The sequence below is a fragment of the Nelumbo lutea genome, chromosome 5 (assembly GCF_056320005.1).
Source record: "Nelumbo lutea isolate HS-2025 chromosome 5, American lotus-T2T, whole genome shotgun sequence".
In the NCBI taxonomy this organism is placed as follows: Eukaryota; Viridiplantae; Streptophyta; class Magnoliopsida; order Proteales; family Nelumbonaceae; genus Nelumbo; species Nelumbo lutea.
The window spans coordinates 78208865-78233131 of record NC_142688.1 but is presented as its reverse complement, the minus strand read 5'-3'; the positions used below and the strand labels follow the sequence as shown (position 1 = coordinate 78233131).

Below are 24267 nucleotides of genomic sequence, written 5' to 3'. Positions count from 1 at the left end.
GTTATATCTTATTGATTAATATTTATAAGAGATTAAACAATTATTTTAGATTATACTCTTTATTGATTAAGTTAATGTATTTTTAGTACTTATTGTATTTTTGTAATTATTGTTTTTTCATTTCCAATATATTTTCAATAATTGTGTATTTTTTCTATAAATTTTCAATAATTATTGGAGATTAAACTATTGTTATTTATCAAAGATGAGACTTCTAATTTAGCTTAAATTATGAGTATCCGTGATTTGGTTTGGTTCGGTCGTAGGCTCTTTGGCCAACCAAATTGACTCGATGAGGTTGAGGAGTTGGTCAGCTGAAATTGACTGACCTTTTGTGAAAATCAAGCCACTCAAGTTGTATCGGTTTGGGTCGATTTTTTTGTTTGGTCAATTAGTTCAAAAGATTTAAACTTAAAAATTTAATTTAATTTTAAAAATTATAATGCAATTTAAAAAAAAAATAAATTAAAAAATTAGATTTATGATATAAAACATTCTAGACTAAGAAATATAGGAAATTTCCCACTTTTCCATATTACAAATTATATCTAAAATATAATATATTAATATATATCCAAGGTTAGGTTGTTTTGTTTTGGTCGATTTACAAATGGCCAACGTGAAACTAATCTAACTTGGTCAAATTGGGAAATTTTTTAACCAAAGTTGACCTAAAATACTAGAAAACCAACCAACTCGGGTCGAGTTTATCGGGTTGGTCGGTTTCATCAATTTGATGAATAAATCTAAATGAAATTAATTATTGTCATTTTTGTATTATAAAATATTTATTAAAAATAGTATATAAATATATGAATAATTATTAATTATTTAAAAATATTGAAAATATAAAACAATTGTATACTCTTATGAATTCACATCTATGCCCCACAAGGGGGCGCCCCATAATGTCCCACAACATATCCCCATCATTTATTGGGAACATCTCCCGATGATGACATCATTGGCTTTGATACTATTATTGAGAGATGTTTCCAATACACGATGGATGTGCTGTGGGATGTTGTGGGGTGCCCTCTTATGGGGCACAAATGTGAACTCTACTCCTATGTGTTTCTATTAGGGTCATTTACTAGAACACACCTTTTAATTTTATATATTTACTTAAACCTACCTTATAGTTTTCATTCTATAAAACATCTCATATATTTTACAACTTATTTTCTTAATTAATATTTCATTAAGGAGTGTTTGTTTTGCCATTAGGCCAATGATTTTTTATTCCAAAAATACCCTTATGGCCTTGACACTTTTTTGTACATAAAACAAAGTTGAACAAATATAGCCAATATAGTGGTTGTTCGTGTCTTATTAAGGGCAAAAATGGTATTTTAATTTGTATTTTCTTTTGATTAAATTTACTTAAATGAGCATTAGGGTCAATAATGTCATTTTCCACTATCATCTAATGGAAGCCTAATTAAATCCATTGCAAATTATAAGTGGTGTTTTAGTAAAATGCTAACGATAGGGTAGATTTTAGTAAATCCATGAAAGTATAAGGGTATTTTAATAAATGAGCCTTTTTATTGTTTAATTTTCGCTTAATAGATCCCTTGCATTGCATGGGTCCTTGCTAGTTTCATATATGTAAATCATGAGAACCAAAGCCGGTTGAGATTGGAGCCGGAAAGAATAGGTTCTTATGTGTCCTCTCCATTGTAGTCTTCTAGATTGAATCATCTAAACTTCTAAAGCTTTTCGTAGGTTTTGCATTGACATCAGCACCCTTTGAATCATCCGAACTGTGAGATTTTGATGTAAGGAATTCATCAAGAGAGGTGATGATGAAGGAAAATTTTGGTTTGACATTAGAGTTGGGATTTGTGAATAGTGGGAGTGAGGAGTTGGAGGGTGTATGGAAGGGATGTTTTCTAGGCCTCTATTAGTGTTTGAGACTCTAGGCTTGTTTGTTTGCTCTAACGTTTGACATCTAAAAGTGTAAAAATGACATTAAGAGATATATTTGTATTGGTGAACTTTTCTTTCCTCTTAACCTTATATATGAGAATTTTCGCTTGTCTATGTAATTCAATTAGAAATAATATTAAAAATTATTATAACGATTAATAATTAATTAATTACAATTAATAATTATTAATAATAAATAATTATTATAATTAATAATTAATTATGATAATTAATAATTACTATTAATTCATAATTCATAGTTATTAACGAATACTAATTAATATAATAGTAAGAATTCATTAAGAACTAATAACTCAAAAGTAATTTTACATGAAGAAAGTGATTGCAATTACCAAACTTCAAGGGAAGTTTCAACAACGGCCAAAATCTTTAAGGGAATTTCAGCAATTTGCCCAAATAAAAGGATAAAATAATAAACCTTCCGGTTGGGTGATAGATAAACCGGACCAACTGGTCGGATCAACCATCCTATCGTGTTTTATCTGCTATGAGTGGAACAAACCCGACCGATTGACATTGACCTACCTACGACCTGCCTGTGCCTTGAGGCTAGCTCAAAGGAGTTTGGATTGGCTCCCCACTCCAACCAGCCCACACCTGACAGAGCACACCTCAGTGGGCATTGGGATTTGGGAACATCTCCCGACACCCATTCGAATGCATAGTTGGGATGGGTGTAGCGTGTGTAGGGTGCGATTGTGGGGAGCCAATGTGAATTCAGCTCAAAGGACAAAAGGAGAAACGAGCAGAACCGACTCCAACCGGAACCCTGCCCGTGCCTGCTGCAACCTGCAAGTGGAAATTTCTGCGGATCTCTAACTACTGATTTCCGAACTTTGGAAACATTTACTCATCTCATACGAGAACAAAATACAAGTGGAAATTTCTTTTCAATGGCGGAAGTGGCAGGGATGGAGGAGGAACACCTCGACGACATGAACAACGGGGCTGAAGCTAAGTCAGACACGGAAAACCCTTGTTCTTCCGATTCCGATTCGTCTGACGATGACGCCGAAGATATCCAACTTGAAACCCTAGAGAAGGAACTCGCTGAGAACCCTTCGAGTTACGACACCCGTGTTCAAGTGAGCATTCTCTTGCTTGACTTCTTGCTTCAATTGCAGCGAAATTTAAATAAAGGTTCATTAATTTGTTTGCATTTCGCAGTACATAAGGACTCTGAGGAAACTCGGCCTCATTGACAAGCTACGCGAAGCGAGGGAGTTGATGAATGTTCTGTTCCCTATGAGTCCTGCAATGTGGCAGGAATGGGTGAAGGATGAAGCTTCGCTAATCACTGGGTATGCTTAGTTAGCTCTGTTTAAAGTGTTCTTAATCCATGGCTGATATCAACGTACTTATCTTTGTTGTTAGATTTCTAGGTCGAGGAGATTTTTCAAAGCAATCATGTTACTTGTGGTGGCTCAATCTTTATAACAACACCTTTTTGTGGAACTAAAAGGTTTTCCTCGCATGGTATCTGTTCCAAGGTTTATCTTCCCTGATATTCCCTTGTTATAAGTTGAAACTGTATTGTTTGCTAAAAAATTTCTTTTGACAAGAAACGAAACTGTATTTTATTCTTTACCAAAATAAATTATATAATTTAATTTTGTTTTGTAATTATGGATGATGCCTTATTATTATGGTTTTGAATTTTTTTTTTCATTTGTTTGGATTAGTTGATTTCTCAGTCATTGCTGCATATTCTTTATTATTTTGCAGACCTGAGGCCTTTCCCGTAATTGAAAAACTTTATGAGCGAGGAGTGCATGAATATCTGGTAGGTTCTGGTACTTGAAATGTAATATGAATTTTATATTCTGTCAAAAATGGATATCACTATGGCTTCAAGGCAACTGCCTTTGCTATTCTTTTACCTGACCTATTTTTGTTGAGCATATATTGAAATCGAAGTGACTTTGTCATTTAGTCACTGTTCTCCAATGCAACTGAATATACTTTCTTTTGTGTAGTCTGTATCTCTTTGGTGTGACTATGTAAATTTTGTTCAAGAACACGATCCATCAGTACGCGAATGTTCATCAGATGGCATCAAGAAGATGAGGGACTTATTTGAGCGTGCTCTTACTGCTGGTGGATTGCATATTGTTGAAGGCAATAAAATCTGGGAAGCATACAGAGAATTTGAGCAAGCTATATTTCATACTATTGATGATAACAACAATGAGGTCAAACTTTACCCTATTATAAGGTTTCATATTGGTGCTCCATTTTCTGTTAGTGATCACTTACTTTGCTACATCAAGCCTTTTTATTGACTAATTTATACCTCATTTTTCTTCTATTTTTTTTTCTGATTTTCTCATGTTTGATTTTGCTTTCATTATTAAGGGAAAGCGCAATATGTTAGAAAATCCAACAAGAAAGTATTTCCTAAGTGTGCTATCATTATGTCTGGGAAAAAGTACATTTTTTTAAACTCAACAAGAGTTTAAAGTTGAAGGCATAACTATGAAGATGTTAAGTCTTATGTCCTTATGATGTCTATTGATATTTGATAAATAGAAGTTGGATATTTTAATTTGGTATTCACCTGTCACTAAATGCCTAAGATTATATTTCTCAAAACATCAAAACTGGATGCATAAGTTTTTTTTGAAGGTAATAAAAATTTATTAAAAGAAAAAAGAAATACAAGAACAATCATAAGCACTCACCCAAGAGAGAAGACAACCCAAAGACTAAATCACAAAACAAAAATCCTTTTTTTTTTTAAGAGTAAAAAGAACATTCATTAAACTGAAAAGTTCAAGTGCTTGTTGGTAGGGTGGGAGTTGATAACCTGGAGGAGTAGAAGTCATTGTTGGCAGGATGGGAGTTGATCTGGGACTGGAGGAAAAACACGATTTTAGGTGGCTTCTCGGAAGTGACGGAAGTGCTGAAGAAAGCTTGAGCTGCGAATATCTTTTTTTGATAGATAACAGAAAAATTTTATTGAAAAAGAATAGCTGAACACAAGCTAAAGGCAAGTGTTAAGATAACAACCCCAGGCCCAACAACTACTTCATCTAACCTTCTATCATAAAGAAGAAACCAAGAAAGAGAAACATGTGAAAGCACAAACACAACAAACATTGCACCATCAAATCAGATCCTATGCGCAGATCAATCAAATAGTTGTCAAATAGTGCATGTTATAAAAATCTTTTCAAGGTTGAAAGAAGGTTTGGTTGGGGCTGGTCCAACAAATAAATTTAAAAACGTTTATAGGAAAAAGGGAAGGACAAAGAAATGTGGGATCATTGATTTTCTAAGGTCCGATCAAGGAGTCAGTTTCAACCATGGAAATACTCGGGAGGAAGATCTCAAAGGTGTTGGATGTGGGGTGCCTCTTTCGGTTGGGGTTCCTGAGAAAAGGGTGGGGTCGTCCATTGGATCAAAGGGCATTGAGGAGGGTGGAGGCTTGGAAGACAAGAAATCTGATGAGGCTTCTTCCCTCATCAGGGGAAAAGGAGGCCCAGTGGAAATTGATAGTGTAGCTACAAGAGATGTCAATGTTGGCAAAAGTTTAGTCTTTAGGGACGATGAGGAGCTTGCTAAATGTACTTTTGAAGCTTCCAATAGGAGTAAGGAGGAAAGGCTAAAGAAACGCATAATAGGAGTGATGTAGGACTAGCTCAGTTCTAGTCCTTAGAGAATGTTGAATGGTCTTCTTGGATCAGAATTTTATGGTTGTTGATGGCTGTAAGGGCTTCTTGAAGGAATAAGAGAGAAAATAGGGAGAGAAAGAAGAGAGAAAATATCTGGAATCACTCATAGGTTGCCTAGAATCACTCTATGGCGTGGGAATCACTGACCATAGCTAACATAAGCTGAAGAAAACTCAAGAAGCTTCATTGCCTTTTGTGTAAAACGTACATACATATTTATAGACTCTGAACTCATAATAATCCTAGGAGTCAAACTGTTAGACTCATAATAGTCTTGGGAGTCCAACTGTTAGACTCAATAATCCTAGTAGGACTCAAACTAAGCTGTCATATCCTATTTCAATTCAAAGAAGACTCAGTAACTCTAATCCTACTTATGCAATGACTGAAATTTTAAACATAAACAAACTATAAATAGACAACCCGACCCTATTATTGGACCCTATAGAAAAATTCTAAATTGGCAAATACCCTTGGTGTTCAATTCAGTCCAAATCCCAAGTACCATCACTATGCAATATCAGGACCTGTTGTAAAGGCCTTCTTTCTAGAATAAGTCTTCAAGGTGCTAATTGAGTTAAAAGCACGGTACCTTTCATAGAGACCTGGGTTGAGACGATGAAAGTCTCCAGCAAATAAAGCTATTAGGGCTTCCATTTAATAGTAAATCCATTAATTAATATCAATTTTACAATAATGTATTGTATAATGTTGCTAATATTAATTAAATAATGTTTTGGTAACAAAGTAACAAATCCTACCCATATGATGACTCACTTAAAACCGTTAACCTATAAACCCAACACTATGATTGAAAACGGGTTGGACAAAAACTCAAACAATGCAAATCTAAGTTTAAGCATAATATTGTTGATAACTTGATATATTACCCTCCCATTCATTTCTATATTTTCACAAACAATGCAAACTTCTCGAAATCACCTCCCCTGATTTTTCTGATATAGTTGCAACTAGACCCCCTTTGGTAGAACTTTCTAAAAAATGGCATGAAAATGCCCAAAATACCCATGCAATTACTTTTAGGCTATGTTTAGCATAGTTTTCAAGGTGCCAAGGCGAGGCTGGGCGTCTGGGGGGCACCTTGTCGCCTAGTCGCCTAGGCGATGGATTTTTTTATATAGAAAACATAGATCCTAGGGTAGTTCCCTAGGTACCATAGCCATATTTTCTTAATAATTATTCATAATTTTCATAAGAAAAGTATAGAGTTCATGTTAAAGTATAGAAAATCAACATATTCATGAGAAGAAAAAAGAAGGAAAAGAAAATTCAAAAAATATAGGGGCTGAACCCTTATTTTTGTCATAGGCAAAGAATAAAAGAAAAAGTAGTAGTAGTACTGTAGTGGTAGTAGAAAATGTGTTGATTAGACAAAATTTTAAGTTCTTCCTTACTTATTGGTTCAGGTTTTAAAGTCTTTGAGGTTCAATACAGCATTTAGCAATGTTTGTATTGATTAAATCCTAACAAATTAGTATATAAACACAAAAAATGAATATTTTGGTTCAATAGTGCCTATTTTATAATTATAATGTCAAAAAATAAAGAATAAAAAAATATTTTACAGTGCATAGTACAAAACTGCTTGGCGATTAGGCAAGGCGAGCCTCAAAAGGCGCTCCTAGGCATCACCTTGACAACTATGATGTTTAGTTTGAAGTAAAACATCCAAAAATTGGGTTAATGCTCATCTATAAAAATTTATGGAGGAAAAAAAAAATATAAAACTGAAACCACCATTCCCTTTTGGGGTACATACCTTGTCCCACTTCACCAAATGAAACTTCTTAGCTTCCCCAGCTCCTTCCCACAAGAAATCCCTCTGAAGCTTCTCAAAATTTTTTCTGCCATCTTTGCTGGAATCTTCAATAAAGACAAATAGTAAGTTGGTAAACTAGTAAGAACACTCCTAACTAGTGTAGTTCTGCCCTCCCAGAGAATGATATTTTGCTATCCAGCTCTCCAAAAGAAAAATCCTCACATAGGCCCTTGACATCACAAAGACTAGCCCTTCCAGGGTTCCAGCATTTACCCTTTACAAGAGCATTCCAAACAAAAATCACAAACACTACATCGCAAAGAAACCAAAAACCCAAAAACATCGAAAGAAACCTATCCAACAGCCCTCGAGAAGCCCAACAGAGACCCTAACCCCCCAAAAACTGATCAACAATTCTTTCTTTTCTTCTCTTTTTCTTGAATGAAGTCCTCTTTTCTTCTTCTGGTTGGCCTTTTGTTTGTTTTTTACTATCTTGTTAGGCCCTACCCAAAACAAACCTCCTTTTATCTTCATGAACACATTAGAAACCGGAATCTGATGCTGGTTTTATTGATTTTTTTTTTTTTGGGAAATTTATTCCACAAAACAAGTAATGGCAAAACTTCTGCACTGCAATGGCATTGAATTTCATTGTTTTTCAAGAAAAGAAAAAAGAAAAAAGTGAGGTACAGTGATGGACCAAAGTAAATGGAGATAAAGTAAGTTCATAAAAATTTGACAAAAGAAAACTTACCACTTCTTCATGCCCTCAAGTATATAAAAGATAGAAGAAAAAATTTTATTAAAAAGAAAAAGGTTACAAAGCATTGGATGCTAAGGGGACATTCCCAGATTGAATAACAACTAGATAATCTGAAAAGATTCTTCATTACAAGGTTGTAATTCCAGAATACCCCAAAAATTCTCTATCAGATCTTCCCTTCTAGCTTGGTCAAACTCTGGCTGAACCAAGACCCAGTTTGATACCAATGAACCCATAGAAGAATATATTAGTTCCATGCTTTTTGATTTGTTTTCAAATACTCTAAGATAGGTTTATGATCTGACAATTGCTGATTTAGAGGCTCTTGAATCATTTCTCTCCAATGCTCCATCCAATCTCCTATGAAGAAGAACCTATCTAGTCTTCGAAGAATTGCTGGACATTGGCTGTTAGACCAAGTGAATCTCCCACCATTTAGAGGTGGATCAATTAATTCATTATTGCGGATGAACTCGTCAAACCTCCTCATCCTAGCACTTATCCTCCCCTCCCTACCCTCCTTCATTTCATTTCTCCTTCTTGCAGTGTTAAAGTCCAGCTTCCACACACCAAGGACCCTCCCACTTTTGCCTTAGCTCCCCTAGCTCCTCCCAGAACTCCACTCTCTCTCCCTCCTCATTTGGCCCATAAACGTTTGCAAGTCCTCACCTCAAAGCTCTGTTGTTTTCCAGTAGGCAAACTGAAACTGAATAGGTCCTAGGTTCCTCCCTAATCTTCTTGAAAACTCTTGGATCTCACATAATAGCCAAGCCCCCTGAAAGGTCCAATGCCTTAAGTTGTACCCACTCCCTGTCCTCCTCCCCCCCAGATTTCGTTTGTCAGATTTAAAATGAATCCGTCTAGTTTTGTTTCCCGAAGTAGAACTACTTCTGGTTTATGTGTTCTTATCATATTTATTACCTGAGCCCATCTTCTCCCTTCCCTCAGCCTCCATACATTCCAACTTAAAAGCTTCATTGCCCTTCCACCATCCTGCCCAACCACTTTCCTTCCACTACTTAACCTCGGATATCATCTTCTAAACATTCCTCTTCTCCTTTGTCTTCATCCCAACCTATGTTTTGTTTTGATGCTTCTTTCCTTTTTTTTTCCTCTTCTTTGTTCTGTTTTTTTTTTTCAAACTAATCAAACACTTATTTAGCGAAATCTTCCCCTCCCTAGAAAACAGAGCGAGGGATTTGCCTAACCTTACATCCTTGTCCACCATTTGTTAAGGTCCGCTTCCTCGTTTTGAATTAGTTTTTGCTCTCCTTCTTGACTTCCTTTCCCTGAATCTTCCAAAGTCTTCCCTGCTCTCCTTCGTTGCCCCCTAATTATTATTGTGTAACAGGTGCTCTTTTCCTTCTACTATATACTCTTTCAGTTGGGTTCTCCCCACTCCCCTTGGAATTTTCTCTTTCCCTTTTTCCCCTTGTCCTCTTCTACTTTTTCTGGGGAGGTTTCACCTTTGGTCTTGTCTGGTTCTAACAACAAATCTAGATTCAAGGAACTCATCTCTTCATTTCTTGGCAAGGGCGCTGCTAGACAATGTATGCTCTTAGCTCCAATCAGATTGATGTACAAATACATTTATTGTAAATGAATAGAAGTATATTATTGTTTCATGTTGATATTGGTATGCTTTTGTGAAATTACCCCTTAAACTGGACACTTATGAAATTCGTGTTAGTTTAGAATGCTCTTAGCCGTTGGATAGACTTGGGGAGTTTATCCTGCTAAGATTGACACTGATGTGCTGCCAAAGAAGTTGGGGTAGCTTGTCTCGGCTTCTAGGGTTAGACCTAAAGCACATGCAATGTGTGTTTGGTTGAAACACCGAACCTGAACCATTTATCAGTTATTCTCTAGACCTTGAAGATTGATGGGCAAAACTGGAAAGTTACACATAACCCCTAGACTTGATTATGGTACTGCACTAGGTGTCAGATTGTGTTGTCTTTGATATGCTAATTAGTGAGATTCATTGTAGGTCAAAACCTGGGTATGTTGGGGCAGTCTGAGAATTCACTTAAGTGGGTGTTCATGGTGATAAGATTGGCCCCTTTGTCGGACAAAGCGAATGATAGGGTTTATACTCTTTCTGATGGAAACCTAAACTACAGGCATTAGATTTGAAATCCGTTTGAAATTTAGTTTTGCAAAATATATTTATATGATATATATGCATATATATACATTATGTTTTATGAAAAATGTTTGCAAAAGGTTTGAATTCCCGGGATCCATCCGAGCAGAGAGTGTGACACTGCACCATGCAACCAGGGGAGAGGTCCTTCCCTATCAAGCAGTGTTTATTCATTATTGGCCGAGAGGTTAAGTGTAAGATATCATTAAGAGTTGATTACCTGATGGACTTTATCTTACTTAAGTCTATTATCCCTGGGTCTTCATAGGATGGCTGAATTCAAGGATTATTTAAATGTAAATGTTGGGCCAATTTTCAGCCCATGGTGATGTGCTCAGGGGTTCACTGCGTTTAGCAATGAATTAGGCTATGCCTTTTCACAGAGGTTGGGCCGAACCCATGTGGACTTATGTGATGTCATTATGGGGTCCCACATGCCATACAAATCAGGACTTATGTGATGTCATTAGCAGTGAATTAGGCTAGGCCTTTTCACAGAGGTTGGGCCGAACCCATGTGGAATTATGTGATGTCATTATGGGGTCCCACACACCATGCAAATCAGGCCTAAGTTGGTCATGCAACACCCTTGGGTCGTGAGCCTTATAACTGATGGGCCTAAAGCCCATAATTAATATGATTAATTAAGTAGTCACATGACTGTTTAATTTGTCATGTGACATAGGGCAAATTTGGGTTTGTATCTGGGTATAGAGCACCTAATCTTATAAGAAGATAAGATATATCTCTAATTAGAGTTTAGATTTGATTTAGATCTGGATTATCTCTTAATTAGATTAGGAGATAGCTCCATAAGAGATTATAAAAGAGGAGGGGGCGGACCAGTCCAAGACAACTTCATATTTGTGCAGTTTCTGGTCATTTTTGCACCCTTTTGTCTCCTAGTTCGACCTCAGCTATTTGGGATTGATATAGATTGGTTTTTCCTTTGATTTTTGCAAGAAAAATCCAGAGGAATTTCGTGCTCATCTCCCCATTTCGATCCAAGGAGTTGGATTGTAGTTTTGCTAAACATTGTGTTGCTGAACCGGTTTCAAGAATACACTTTGCCATATTCAGTGGAGGCAGGTTTTAGGATTGATTTGGGTGTGAACTTCCACCTTGGGATCTGCGTTTGTGGTATCCGTATCAGGTATACATCTCCTTCTTTTGTTGGTTTCAAATCTAGTCCGGATTAGTGTTGGACCAATCTTGAAAAATGCAGTTTTTCAAAACATAGGGAATTCGATTCCCGGAAGGATTAGGAAATTTTTGAAATTTCGCCTAGCCATCTTGCATGGTTTGGCCATCCATATGATGGATGCTAACCCTTTCTTCAGGTGCTAGGTTTTCTTCCTCTAACATTTCTTCTTCTACTTCTCTTGCATGAACTTCCACTTTTGTTGGACCTGATCCCCCTGCATTGAATGCGGAAAAGTTTGATTTCCTTACATCTCCATCTTGGACATATTTTCAGTTTTTCACCACTGAGGTTACCTCTGCCTCTAGGCTGCCCGAAGACTTTTGACTATGTTTCGTGTCAAGTGGGTGTGGGTCTGTCTCGACCTATTGCACCTTTCTCTTGACTCACTCAGGATCCTGAGGAGCCTTTGGCTTGATCTTTTCCCACCCTCCCTCCGCCACTTTTGGTATAGGAGGAAGCTTTCTTTCCGTTTTTGTAATTGGTCACCACCCAAATCCAATTTCCTTTGAGCCTCTTAGATTTCTTCCTAGCTTTCCTAACTTCCATTTCCCGATCATGTTCCTCCCTCTCGCTAAACCTAAGGCCGACAGAAGTGATCTAGAGATACCCTTTCACATTCTTCTAGCACGGGGCCCCCTCCCCTTGCTTGACAACTCATGGCCCATCTCCACTGAGCTTCTCCCCTCTCTCTTACCCTTATCTTTGGACTCTTCGATTTCTCCTCCCTTTCTGCCTCTATGTTCCACGTGTTCCCCCTCTACCACCCTTTTTTCATTTATGGCTCTCCCAATTACATTTTTCCCCTCCCAGACTCCTCATTTTCTTTTGGTTGACAGTTCATCTCCTTCGTTTCTGCTCCTTGACTCCCCTACTTTTGGTTTTCTTCTCCCTCCTGTAGCTTCTGAATTTCTTCACTAATTGAATCTGTATGCAAGTATCTTAGAAATGTCCCGCCCTCTCCCTCTACCAGCTTGAATGGAATGTTGGAAATATCCTCAACCTCCACCAGCAACCTGGCCATGTTGAGCTTGTCCCAGACTCTGTTCCTATTGTCGAATTTCAGAAACTTACTGCAGTGATTACTGATTTCATTAAATGTGAGGATACTCTGACCAGGGAGCAAAACTAGTGTACTCAGATCCCACGTGCCACATAAATGCATCAAGGGAACATGAACAACAACATAGGTTATGAAGATAACTCACAGTTGACTCAGTCACCACCACCCACCTTTGCTATCCCATCCATTTACTGGTTTTAATGCAGGGGAATGCAAATAAGCTAAGTGTAAATCCTGGTTTATTCTGCTTTAGATTTGAGTTTGCCTTGTCTTGTGTGAAGTAAAATAATGTGGTCCCCACTTTATATGAAAGAGAATGGTAGGAGGAAAACAAGGCTCTTTGTTTGAGAGGAGTAAGACCAGTGATTTAAAAGGCGCGCTGCCTAGGCGCATTTCAGGGTATGCGCCTTGCGTAGGTCCCCCAATTTGGTAATGTTGTTCATTCATTCATCCTAATAAAATGTATTCTTAAAAAGCAATTAAAACTATAAAATCCATATTTTTTGTGTGAAAACTAAGAATTTAAGACCTAACATGGACTTGTTTGGGCTTGCCTCGAGGGGCGTGGCACAAAGGCGGCTCGTAGAATCAGGAATGTAATATGTTTTACATTACATTAGCTATGTGAAGTACTGCAATTGAGTGAAAAAAGAGATTAGAGGTTTTACATGCTTGAAAATGTTTTATATGTTTGATTTTATTTTTAAATTCTCATTTGAATATGCTTTACATCTTATGTTTATGTATTTTAATTTTAGATAATAGGTTTTATAAAACATTATTTTAAAATTTAACTTCATACTTTTAGTAATATTATGTTTATTTTTTTTTGAATTTTTGGCATTTTTGTTGATTTTTTAGCATTTATTTTTTTAATTTTGCACCTTGCTTCAAAAAGGCGTGCGCCTCACCTTGCGCCTTGCACCTCAGGCGCAAATTGACCCTTGGCCTTTTTTCCGCCTTGCGCTTTTAAAACACTGAGTAAGACAAGAGACAAAATGACATGGTCCCATTATATATGAGAGAGAATCAAAGTTGGAGGAGGGTGGTGCAAATTTTTTATCTGTTTCTTAGGCTGTGTTTGGTAAGAGTGCAAAAAGTGAATGCAAATGTTCAAATAGGAGGATTCAAACCCGTTTGGTTTTGCACTGAGAAATTTACAATGTTTTATTTGGTTTTGATGGGTGCAAATATGATCTCAAGGCTGGAATGGAAGCAAACTTCGCTCCCATTTTGAATGCAAAAAATGGTTGAAAAAACAAATTTACTTTCCTTTTCTGTACAATAACGCATTCTTACCAAACCCGCAAAACTGAACTGGAGTGCAAATTTACTTTGGTTCTGCATTGCACCCTTACCAAATGCTGCCTTGGATGCAAAAGTTGCACCGCTGATGAGTGTAGTAAGAAAAAAGTGCAATTTTTCACTAGATAGAAGTGCAAATCATAGTTACAAACAAATGGATGCAAAACTCAACCAGGTGCAAAATTTTTATCCAGATCAGATACAGAGCCTTAACACTAGTTTCCTCTCTCAAATGATGGATTTCAATGAAACATTATCAACACCTTATAATTGCATTTAAAAAACTCTCTCTCTCTCTCTCTTTATATATATATATAATTATATAATTATGTATATTTCTTCCTTATTTGGTTTCTATTTTACTTGGTAGGTTTTCTAATTTGAATGCAAATTGTTGGTTTATTTAATGACACGCTTATGTAATGAGAGAACTGTTGTATTTTGTTGTCGTTTTATTTGTGGATTTTTTTTTTCTGTATCTAATATTTGTTCTATGAAATATGACGAGATAATTTATCAATGACAACCAGGAAAAAGAAAAGCAGATTCAATGCATTCGAAGCATATTCCATCGTCAGTTATCTGTACCACTTGTTGACCTAAGATCAACCCTTCTTGCTTACAAAGCTTGGGAGGTTGTACATGGGAATCTTCGTGAAAGCAACTCTTCTGACTTGGATGGAATCCCCAATCATGTTGCCTCAGCATACCAGAAGGCCATGGAAATGTATAATGCTCGTATACCTTATGAACAACAGATATCTAAGCAGGGTGAAGATGACAATGAGAAGCTTCAACACTTCATGGTATGGTAATTGTACATGACGTCATGGATGGAAACCTTTAGAATTTTAATAATTCTTTTTATTTTTGTCTCCAAGGGAGTGTGTTCTATATTGCAATAGCCTAGACAAAGTTGTTGTTTGTTCTTGATGTTACCATTTTCATTGTTTGTATCCAATGTTCAAAGAACCGGACCGGGGCGTAGAACCAGAGAGGGGAGAGGTTCACAGGTCAGAAGTTCAACTGGGGTCGAACTGTGATGACATGGCATATACATCTATACTAGAGGGGTCATATAAATATTATATATAATATATTTTACAACTTTTAATATACTTAAATATGGTGTATTGATGGCAAGTTTCTTAAGTTTTAAAGCAAATGATTAGGGTTCAAGTCTCTTAATTTACATTTTCTTTTAATACATGCATAATAAAGTAATATGTACAATAAAGAGTCATTAATTAGCACAATTTAAGAGGTGACTAATGGTAATTAAGCAATATATGAAAATAAGAGGTCATGGTTCGAATCTTGCTAATCACTTTTTAAAATTTCCATTAGTTAAGGACTTGGGCGGTTTCATGAAACTGGGACTGGCTCACTGGTTTTCCGGTTAAACCGGAAAATCAGCCGTTTTCACTGGTTTTTTAACGAAAGCGGTTATTGGAGTATGACCAAACTGGCCAAGGTCTTGGGTCACGGTTCAACTGGGACGACTGGCTGGTCCGGTCCAGTTTTCTAAAAACTATTGGTATCGTTGTTTCCATTATCATAATCATCACCACTACCACCACTTTATTATTATTATTGTTGTTGTTGTTGTTGTGCTTATAATTTGTCATTATTTCATTTCTTTGAGTTTTGCTTGCATGTCCACACACTTGTTATATACCTGACCTGTTTGTATATTTATTACGTACTTGGGTTTGTCTGTCTATATCTGTATCTCTTTTAAATAGTCAAATAAACTTCATCAAAGAAAAGAAGTATACAAAATGTCTATAGGCAAAGTGCTTCCTTTTGTTTTCGAGTCACCGGAGCCACTTTTCTAATTTTTTTTTTGATGGGAAATGGTAACTTTCATTAATTCTTTAAGAAGACTTGTACAACTGTCACCTTCAAAAACAAGGTGACCCCTCAGCAAAATTACAAACAGGCCCAAAAAAAATTTCTGCCTAGTAACTCCTAGCTTTGCTAAAGTATCTGCCATTGCTTTGGCTGATCTCCTAGTCCATTTAAAACATACTTCAAGCTCCGTTGTTAGTTGCATAATTTTGCTTACAGGTTGTCTAAGGGACCAGGCACCTAAGCTGTTTGTTTGCATCCAGCCTATTACCAATTTCGAATTTCCCTTCACTTCCAATTGCTGAAAACCCAGCTGTGTAGCCAAGTTGAGTCCCTGTAGGAGTGCCAGAATTTCTGCTCTAAGAGAGTCCCCCAAGCCTATCAGGCTAGAAAAAGGACCAGGACTTTTCCTCCCCCATCTCTAAAGACACCCCCAATTCCAGACGGACATGGATTACCTACAGAGCTGCCATCAAACTTATTACAGCCACAGTTAAAGGGGGAGGGGGACCAGTCCTCTTGAATGGCTAAAGAGGGGCAGGAAGAACTTGTTACTGTGCTCCACCCTCTAATCAAGGCATCTACAGAGAAGTCCTTGAACAGGTCCAGCAATTTCAGCCAATGTATAACGTTGATGGCGATCCCTTTTATGACTTCATGTGCTGTTTTTTTCTTTCTCTTGAAAGATTATGTTATTTCTCTCTTCCCACACTTCCCAAATAGTTGCTGCCCTTGTTGTTCTCTATATCACCCTTTCTCTTTTCTTTGGTTGATGGAAAAAGCTAGATTCAAAAAGATCCACCATGCTTGTAGGAGGAACCCACCTGCACCCAAAGAGAGAGGAGAACCAATCCCTACTAAGAGTAACAAAAGGACAAGAGATTAGTAGATGATTTACCGTCTCACCACTCTTCAAGCAAAGACTACAAACATGAGGGGATAAACACCATTTTGGTTTTTTTCTCTGAAGCAAATCCAAAGTGTTGATTTTTTGGAGAACCACTTCCCAACAAAAAGCCCTCACCTTTGGAGGTACAGGAGCACACCACACTTCTTTTACAGGAAAAAAGTAAACTAAACTAAATTATTCATAAAAAAAAGAGTAAACTAAATTGGAAGAGTGTACTAAAGCATTAAAGGAAGTAGAACAAAAAAAAAAAAAAAACACAACCGGAGGACTCTTCAAACCAAATTCTATTATCCAGACAAGATTGGTCCAGAAACACCGAGTTTAGAAGAGAGAAAAGATCATTTGTCAACCTTATTTTTGACTCCCTCAACCTTCTCCTGAACCCTAGATCCCACGACTCTCTAGAAACACGAAAGGTAGAGATGACTTTAAATTTGTTCAAGGATAGGGAGTAGAGGGCCGGGAACCTATTCTTAAGAGGATGGTCCCCAATCCAAGTGTCCTCCCAAAAAAAGACCTTATTACCTGAACAAGCATCAAACCTGATGAAAGGAGAAAAAGACGAGTAGGATACCAACAATGTCTTTCCATGGAGTGGAACGAGAAGCCCTTGGGTTAAGACCAGCATCCCATCCATTAACTACCAATCTATGTATTCTTTCTATCACTCTATGCCACAAACTTTCTTGCTCCTTGGGAAACTTCCACAACCACTTACCTAAGAGTGCTGTGTTTCTTAATTGGACATTTCCAATCCCTAATCCCCCTTTGTCTTTTGTTCCAGAGACCACTTCCCACTTCACTAGGTGGTCTTTGTTTGACTCCCCAGGTTCCTAGAGGAAATCCGTCGTTACTTTTCCAACTGATTTGCAACCTTAGCAGGCACTTTGAAGGTAGGTAGGAAGTACACTGGCAAATTTGCTAGTGTTGATTTAATTAAAGTGTTTCTACCTTCTAAAGAGATGTAATTCCTCTTCCACCCTGTTAGTCTCTTTGTGAACCTTTCAAGATTGGGTACCAGAAACTTTCTGACTTTGGGTTTCCTCCCAGAGGTAAATTCAAGTACTTTAACGGCCACTCGCTCAACTCACAACCTAAAATCCTAGCCAAGGAAGACACCTCATCTGACCTATTAATCCCAGCCATACAACTTTTATTCCAATTCACTCTCAAATTAGAGACCTTTTTGGAAAATGTAAGGTAAGATTTTATTTCAAAGAACAGCAAGGTACAACAGATTCCTGGACAAAAGGAGCCCAGAAACAACTAAAATTACAGACTCCAAATGGACTGAGAACTAAACAACTAAGCTACATTCAGCGGTAACCGACACCCAGGAGATCAGCTTTCTGTCCGACTACTGAACTAGCTTATCTGGGCTTTTTGACTTGTTAGAGAAAACTCTATTGTTTCTTTCTGACCACAAGGACCAAAGAATTACTGCAGGAATTGTTTCCTGACTAGTCTTCCTTTTTTCTTCAAACCTGCCAGATTCCAGCTAAATAGGAGGTCTTTGACTGATCTCGGCATGACCCAACATACTCCAGCAGACTTTAGAAAATTCTCCCATACCCTAGAAGGTATTGAACAGTGGATACTTAGATGATCTGTACATTCAGGCATCAGTCCACACAGTTCACAAGCAAGGTTTGAGAGCTGCAGACCCCTCCCTTCCAAGCTGACTTTTGATAGGCACTTATTAAGCACCATAGTCCACACCAGGAAATTGAATTTAGGGGGAGAAACTGCATTCCAGATTTGTTTACAGGGAAAGATAACAGGCCAAGAACTGCTAAGCTTAGAGGATAAGGACTAGATTGAAAAGTTTCCATCCTTACTCCATTTCCATATTCACTTGTCCTCGCTAAGCAAATCAATATTTTGGCCTTGTAATAGATTCAACAGATTCACCACCTTGTATTTCTCCCTATCAAACAGATCTCTCCTAAACCGTGGAAACCAGGTCACTGAGCCGTTGGAGAAAATATAGGAATCAGCCACTGAAACTTCTTGTTCTGCAGCACACTGAAAGAGCTGTGGAAAAGCTTCAGTCAGAGGGCTGTTCAGACACCAGGGGTCCCTCCAAAATTTAACCCTGTCACCTCTGCCCACCTTAAACTCCACACTTTCTAGAAAAACAGGTTGACTTTTTAGGATACCTTTCCATACTGAGCATCCACAACTAGAGAGAGGGTCTTCAGATTTCCAGTTACCCCAATCCACCCCATACATAATACTTGGAAGCAATTAATTAAGTTCCTCCACCAGGAGGTTCTTTCAGCAGCAAATCTCCAGCACCACTTTCTAAGCAAGGCCGTATTTTTCACCTTCAGCTTCCTAATTCCTAGACCCCCTTCCTTTCTAGGTAAGCAAACTTGGTCCCAATTCAGAAGATAAATTTACTTCTCTTCTTTCCAACCCCTCCAAAGAAAGTTTCTCTGCATGCTTTCAATTTTTTTGGCAACTTTGGCTGGAATAGGAAAGAGGGACAGGAAGTAGATGGGGAGATTGGACAGAGTGCTCTTTATAAGGGTCACTCTACCCCCAGCTGAAAGGTATTTAGCCTTCCAAGAAGATAAATTTCTCTCTAGTTTCTCAATGACTGGATCCCATATAGCAGAGGAGGAGCATTTTGCCCCAAGATGAAGCCCCAGGTACTTCACAGGGAAGAAGTCCACCTGACAAGCCATAACCCTTGCACATTCCTCCAAATTCAAGACCTGCCCAACCGGAATGATTTTGCTTTTATGCAGGTTAACTCTAAGGCCTGACACCACCTCAAACCAGCAGAGGATCCCTAGCAAGATTTCCAACTGATCAATTGAAGCATCAGTCCTAGGGGGAGGTAGCACCTTGTGCCTCTTCCTAGGCTGAATGCACTACTATTTTTTGAATTAATAAAACTACTCTCATTTATCAAAAAAAAAAAAAAATTGAAGCATCAAGAAAACAGAGAGTATCATAGCAAACTGTAGAATGTTAACTTTTTCTGCTTGAGGAGCAATTGCAAATTCCTCCCAAAGCCCATTTTCAGCTGCCTTAAGGGAAATGCATACTTTGATCCAATTTCTCCACTTCTGTCCAAAATTCATTTTTTCTAACACTAGATCCAAACTTCTCCAATTAACATGATCATAGGCCTTTTCTATATCCAGTTTACACACCAGCCCCGGAATTCCCTCCCTTTGTCTCGAGTTATGATCTCCTTGGCCACCAGAATAGAATCAAGCATTTGCCTCCCCAGGACGAAAGCACATTGATTGCTTGAGATCACACTACTCAACACTAATTTCATTCTTTCAGCCAACACTTTGGCCAGAATTTTGTAGAAACTGTTTAGGAGACTAATTGGTCTGATGTCCCTCAGGTGATTGCTTATCACCTTTTCTTGTACCTCTATTTTTGTTTAATAATTTTTTTCTTTATCTTCAAAAAAAATTTTGATGGGCCAGATAATATGTGATGATAAAAAAAAGGGCCAGATTATATGTGATTTTTGGTACATCATTTTACATGGGCTGTATTTTTTTTAGAAATTTTCAAAAGTTACATGAATGACTGAGATTATTTTAAATCTTGGTTTGCTCAAACTTATACATGATGAGTGGGCAATTTTGTTTCATCAAGAGGAAAAAAAACTGGGCAATTCTGTAGGTTCATAGCTTTGGGGGAGTAGTAATCTGCCAAAGTAAAATAGAAAAAGGGAGAAGGGTGTTAAGTGCTCGCCCCTGCCTAAAATAAAAAGTTCTCCCACTAAGGACTGGACGAAAAATACAATAAAGTCATACTTTCATGATCTCTTGATCTCAATGTCCAAACAGATCAAATGCCTTATCTAAATGGAGATTTGTCAACTTCTTATAGTTCAGGTGAACTATCAGCAAATCCAAGATTAGTACTTCTAGTCCCCCTACTCTTCCCTTCCATTGTTTTCTTTTCTCCATATACCCAATAAACTGTAAATATGATTATGTTTCAAAGGTTTTCACTTTGTACCACTAAAAAAGGATCAGAGCACAATTGCTCTCCCTATTAAAAAAACAAAATATCTCTCCTTTGGATCAGGACTTAAGATATTTGCCAATATCTTAAAAGAAAATAGGTCAACAAGATTAAATACAAATTTGTTTTGTTTTGATCTAATGCAACACATCTCAAATAGTTTTATCTCAAATGGCTTGGATGTATTCTGGTATTCTTTTCTAAAACTTCTCAGGTGATCCTTTCATTGGGTTGTCTTCAGTGGATGGTAAAATGTGCATGCTCACTGTTAGTTCTTGTCTTCTTTGGTTCCTATCTATGTATCTACTATCTACGCATGCTCACTGTTAGTTCTTGTCTTCTTTGGTTCCTATCTATGTATCTACTATCTACCTACCTGGAAAATCTGTATACACGAGTATATAATATGATGAAAGCAATAAAGTGGGTTTTCCTTTTTTCTAATTTCTTATTAATTGATATAGCTTTCTTTTTGTATCGTTATGCTTATCCGTTTAAACTAATGCTATTGGTTTTTGCAGACTTACCTTAAGTTTGAACAGTCCTGTGGTGATCCAGCTCGCATTCAACTTCTATACGAACGTGCTGTTGCAGAATTTCCTATATCAAGTGACCTCTGGATTAAATATACTCAGTATTTGGATCACATCCTGAAGGTTTTCTTTCAACTTCGTTTCAAACAATTCTTCATTAGATGTAATTGTTCTTTCCCTTTTTCTTTCCCTGTAGTTATATGTTTTTGCTTCACTTCATATCATTTACTTTTTATTTCAGATTCCAAATGTTGCAAAGTGTGTTTATTCCAGGGCCACAAGAAATTGTACCTGGATTGGGGAACTTTGGGTTCGATATTTGCTTTCCTTGGAACGTAGTCATGCCTCTGAGGAGGAGTTGTCTGCTGTATGTTTCAATCTCTGCCTCCTCTTTTGGATATTCCTTATTTGAATGGAGTTGAAAAGTTGGGATAATATTTGTTTGGTGATTGGCAATTGGGGAAAGTTAGCCAATGTCATTTGCATTTCTTAATAATTATTGGCTGGTGAGCCAGATTATATGTTAAATGGTGGGGATGCATGGTCTTTTTTTTTTTTTTTATGTAACAGCATTAATGAAGGATTTTCAGCAAATAAGACTTCTCTAAAACTAATAAAATCTACTCCATCAGTTAGGTGAATTATAGGCAGTGCTGTAGCAAAATGATCCCAACCACTTGAAAGAATCTTAAGACTCTCGTTACTTCTGTTGTACAGTTATGCCTCTTGTGCTTATTTATAACTATGGGGAGAAAGGAGAAGCTTTAGAGCAGCTATTGTAATGTCAAAGTATTGATCTTGAAAGATGAGCGAAATAGTGTTTGGAAGGCAATGATAAGCTTCAATCAAGAGTTTAGGAGTCTGGTTAGGTTTAAAGTGGGGAAGTGTTCTAGGGTAAGGTTTTGGGAAGATGAGTGGCTTGGGGTAGGAAAACTGTGTGAGGTGTGCCCCAGACTTTACAAGCTGACAGATCAACAAGTATCTATTGAGCAGTGTTGTGAGTGGAGAGGGGAACAGTCGATTTGGAACCCGAAGTTCAGAAGACCTTTACTGGACCAAGAAGTGGAAGAGTGTATTCTGTTACTGGAGAAGTTAGAAGCTACTAAAAATTTCCAGAGCTTCAGAAGATAGCTTAGTGTGGAAAGAATGCAGGGAAGGGTGGTTCTCGGTTAAATCCTTTTACAAGTATTTAATGAGAGATGGAATGGAATCAGACCAGACAAAAGGAGGCGGCGTGCACCTCATGCACATCTCATATAAAAAGACTGAAAAAAAGAAAAAATGACAAGCCTGAAAATAACAAGTCTGAAATTTGCATAAATTCTTCCCTTTTTGGACTGCCAATTAGATGGCTTCTTAAAAAACAACTCCACCAACACAAAATTATTCAAACTCAGGCATGAATGCCTCCTGTCCTTGTTGCTATTAGACTAGAGTTCTTAACCTGTAATCTTCTCTGCATAAGGAGAAAGCTTTCTCATGCGCCAAGGCAGAAGAGAAAGTCTGAGATCAATCTAGGCCAAGAAAAATAAAAGAAAAGTGTCTCAGATATTTCTGGGTAGAAAGATGAAGAAGAGGAGAAAGTGAAGAGAATTAGGGCTAAGAGCAGAGGAGATCGAACCAGCTTAGATTCTCCAACTGTAACCCATCTTTTATTAATTATATAATGTGAAATACAATTACAAAACAGCCCCTTTTAAATAATAAAAAGAAAAATACACTAATACCCTACCGCCTGTCACGGACTTAGACTCCTCTACCATCTTGTGCGGCACTTGGGCAGCAGTCCGTCATTCCGCAAGTCAGCCTTCCCTACTTAGAGCACTCTCCTGGCTCCTAAGACCAAGTAGCTTACCAACTCGTCCCTCACACTGAGGCACACACATAGGCAACAAAGGCACAAACTACACAGGGAAAGAGAGATGGAAAACTTAAAAGAACTCTTTGTATTGCTCAAGAGAGCGCTTGAGCGATACAACACTTGATTGCTTGGTTGCTTCCTTGCTTGATTGAGGGCAATTGAGAGAGGGGGTCCCCTTTTGTAGGCACTTCCACCTCCTTAAAAGATTTCTCTAGAACATGAATTCTAGACTTGCTTCTAGACTTCTTCTTCTACACCTATCTTAGTTCCATTGAATACATGAATGCTCTAGAAATGTTCTAGAAGTATGTACAAGTATATACAAAGTTCAAGGGTGTTCATGATGCTTCTAGAATGCTTCCGGAATCTCCTTGAACTCTGTTGAAGTGTTTTTGGGCTTCTGAAAGCTTCTAAAGTGTTCCTGAAACCTCTTCCATCAGCCCTCTTCTTAGTAGGGGCTAGTCAAATTTGTCACCTTGTGATATTCTCCCCCACCAAATCTGGCGACATCCTCATCGCTTCTTCATCATGGTAGTGACGAATCAAGTTTTTGAACTGCCACAAATCTTCTACTTGTTCCCAGCTTGTTTCACTATCGCACATGTCCCATCCACCAAAGTGACCATGCATGGGGCCCCTGTCTCCATGATGCTCAACACCCGCACATAAGGTATGGGCATAGCCTGCATACATTGGCACCACGGTCACATCTATGGCACCTTGCTAGCTCTTTAGCTGGATGCTTACCCCCTGAGCAATGCCTTCGATCTCACGTGCTTGGGAATTAACTGCCTTGATCATGCCCGTGCTCTTTTTGACCTCTAAGCCCAAGCGCTTTGCCTCCTTAGTTGAGACAAAGTTGTGAATCGCCCCTATGTTGATCATGGCTTAGGTCTTCTCACCATTGATCATTGCTTCCACATACATCAGCCTTGACCCATCCGTGGTCTTGGCTGCCCCCTTATCCAGCCCCTCTAGCTTCTTAACACTGCAAAGTAACTGTAGTGACCCAATCAATGCTCGTGCTCTTTTTGACCTCTAAGCCCAAGCGCTTTGCCTCCTTAGTTGAGACAAAGTTGTGAGTCGCCCCTGTGTTGATCATGGCTTAGGTCTTCTCACCATTGATCAATGCCTCCACATACATCAGCCTTGACCCAGCCATGGTCTTGGCTGCCCCTTTATCCAGCCCCTTCAGCTTCTTAACACTGCAAAGTAACTGTAGTGA

The 24267-nt window shown here is 37.9% G+C and overlaps 1 protein-coding gene across 3 annotated transcripts in view; it reads left to right on the top strand.

Annotated features, from left to right (window-relative positions):
• Positions 1-2396: 2396 nt before the first annotated feature.
• The window catches only part of LOC148853011 (uncharacterized), a 91642-nt gene continuing 69771 nt past the window's right edge, over positions 2397-24267 (top strand). Inside the window, exons 1-7 of one of the 3 annotated variants that reach the window (XM_088945549.1) lie at positions 2397-3038; positions 3121-3254; positions 3679-3736; positions 3930-4145; positions 14416-14691; positions 21170-21304; positions 21423-21548. In XM_088945549.1, the coding sequence (XP_088801675.1) occupies positions 2847-3038; positions 3121-3254; positions 3679-3736; positions 3930-4145; positions 14416-14691; positions 21170-21304; positions 21423-21548 (1137 nt within the window). In that variant the 5' untranslated portion in view covers positions 2397-2846. Of the gene's footprint in view, positions 3039-3120; positions 3255-3329; positions 3444-3678; positions 3737-3929; positions 4146-14415; positions 14692-21169; positions 21305-21422; positions 21549-24267 lie in introns of those variants that run through there. The other 2 variants (XR_016099388.1, XM_088945550.1) reach the window with 2 other exon arrangements.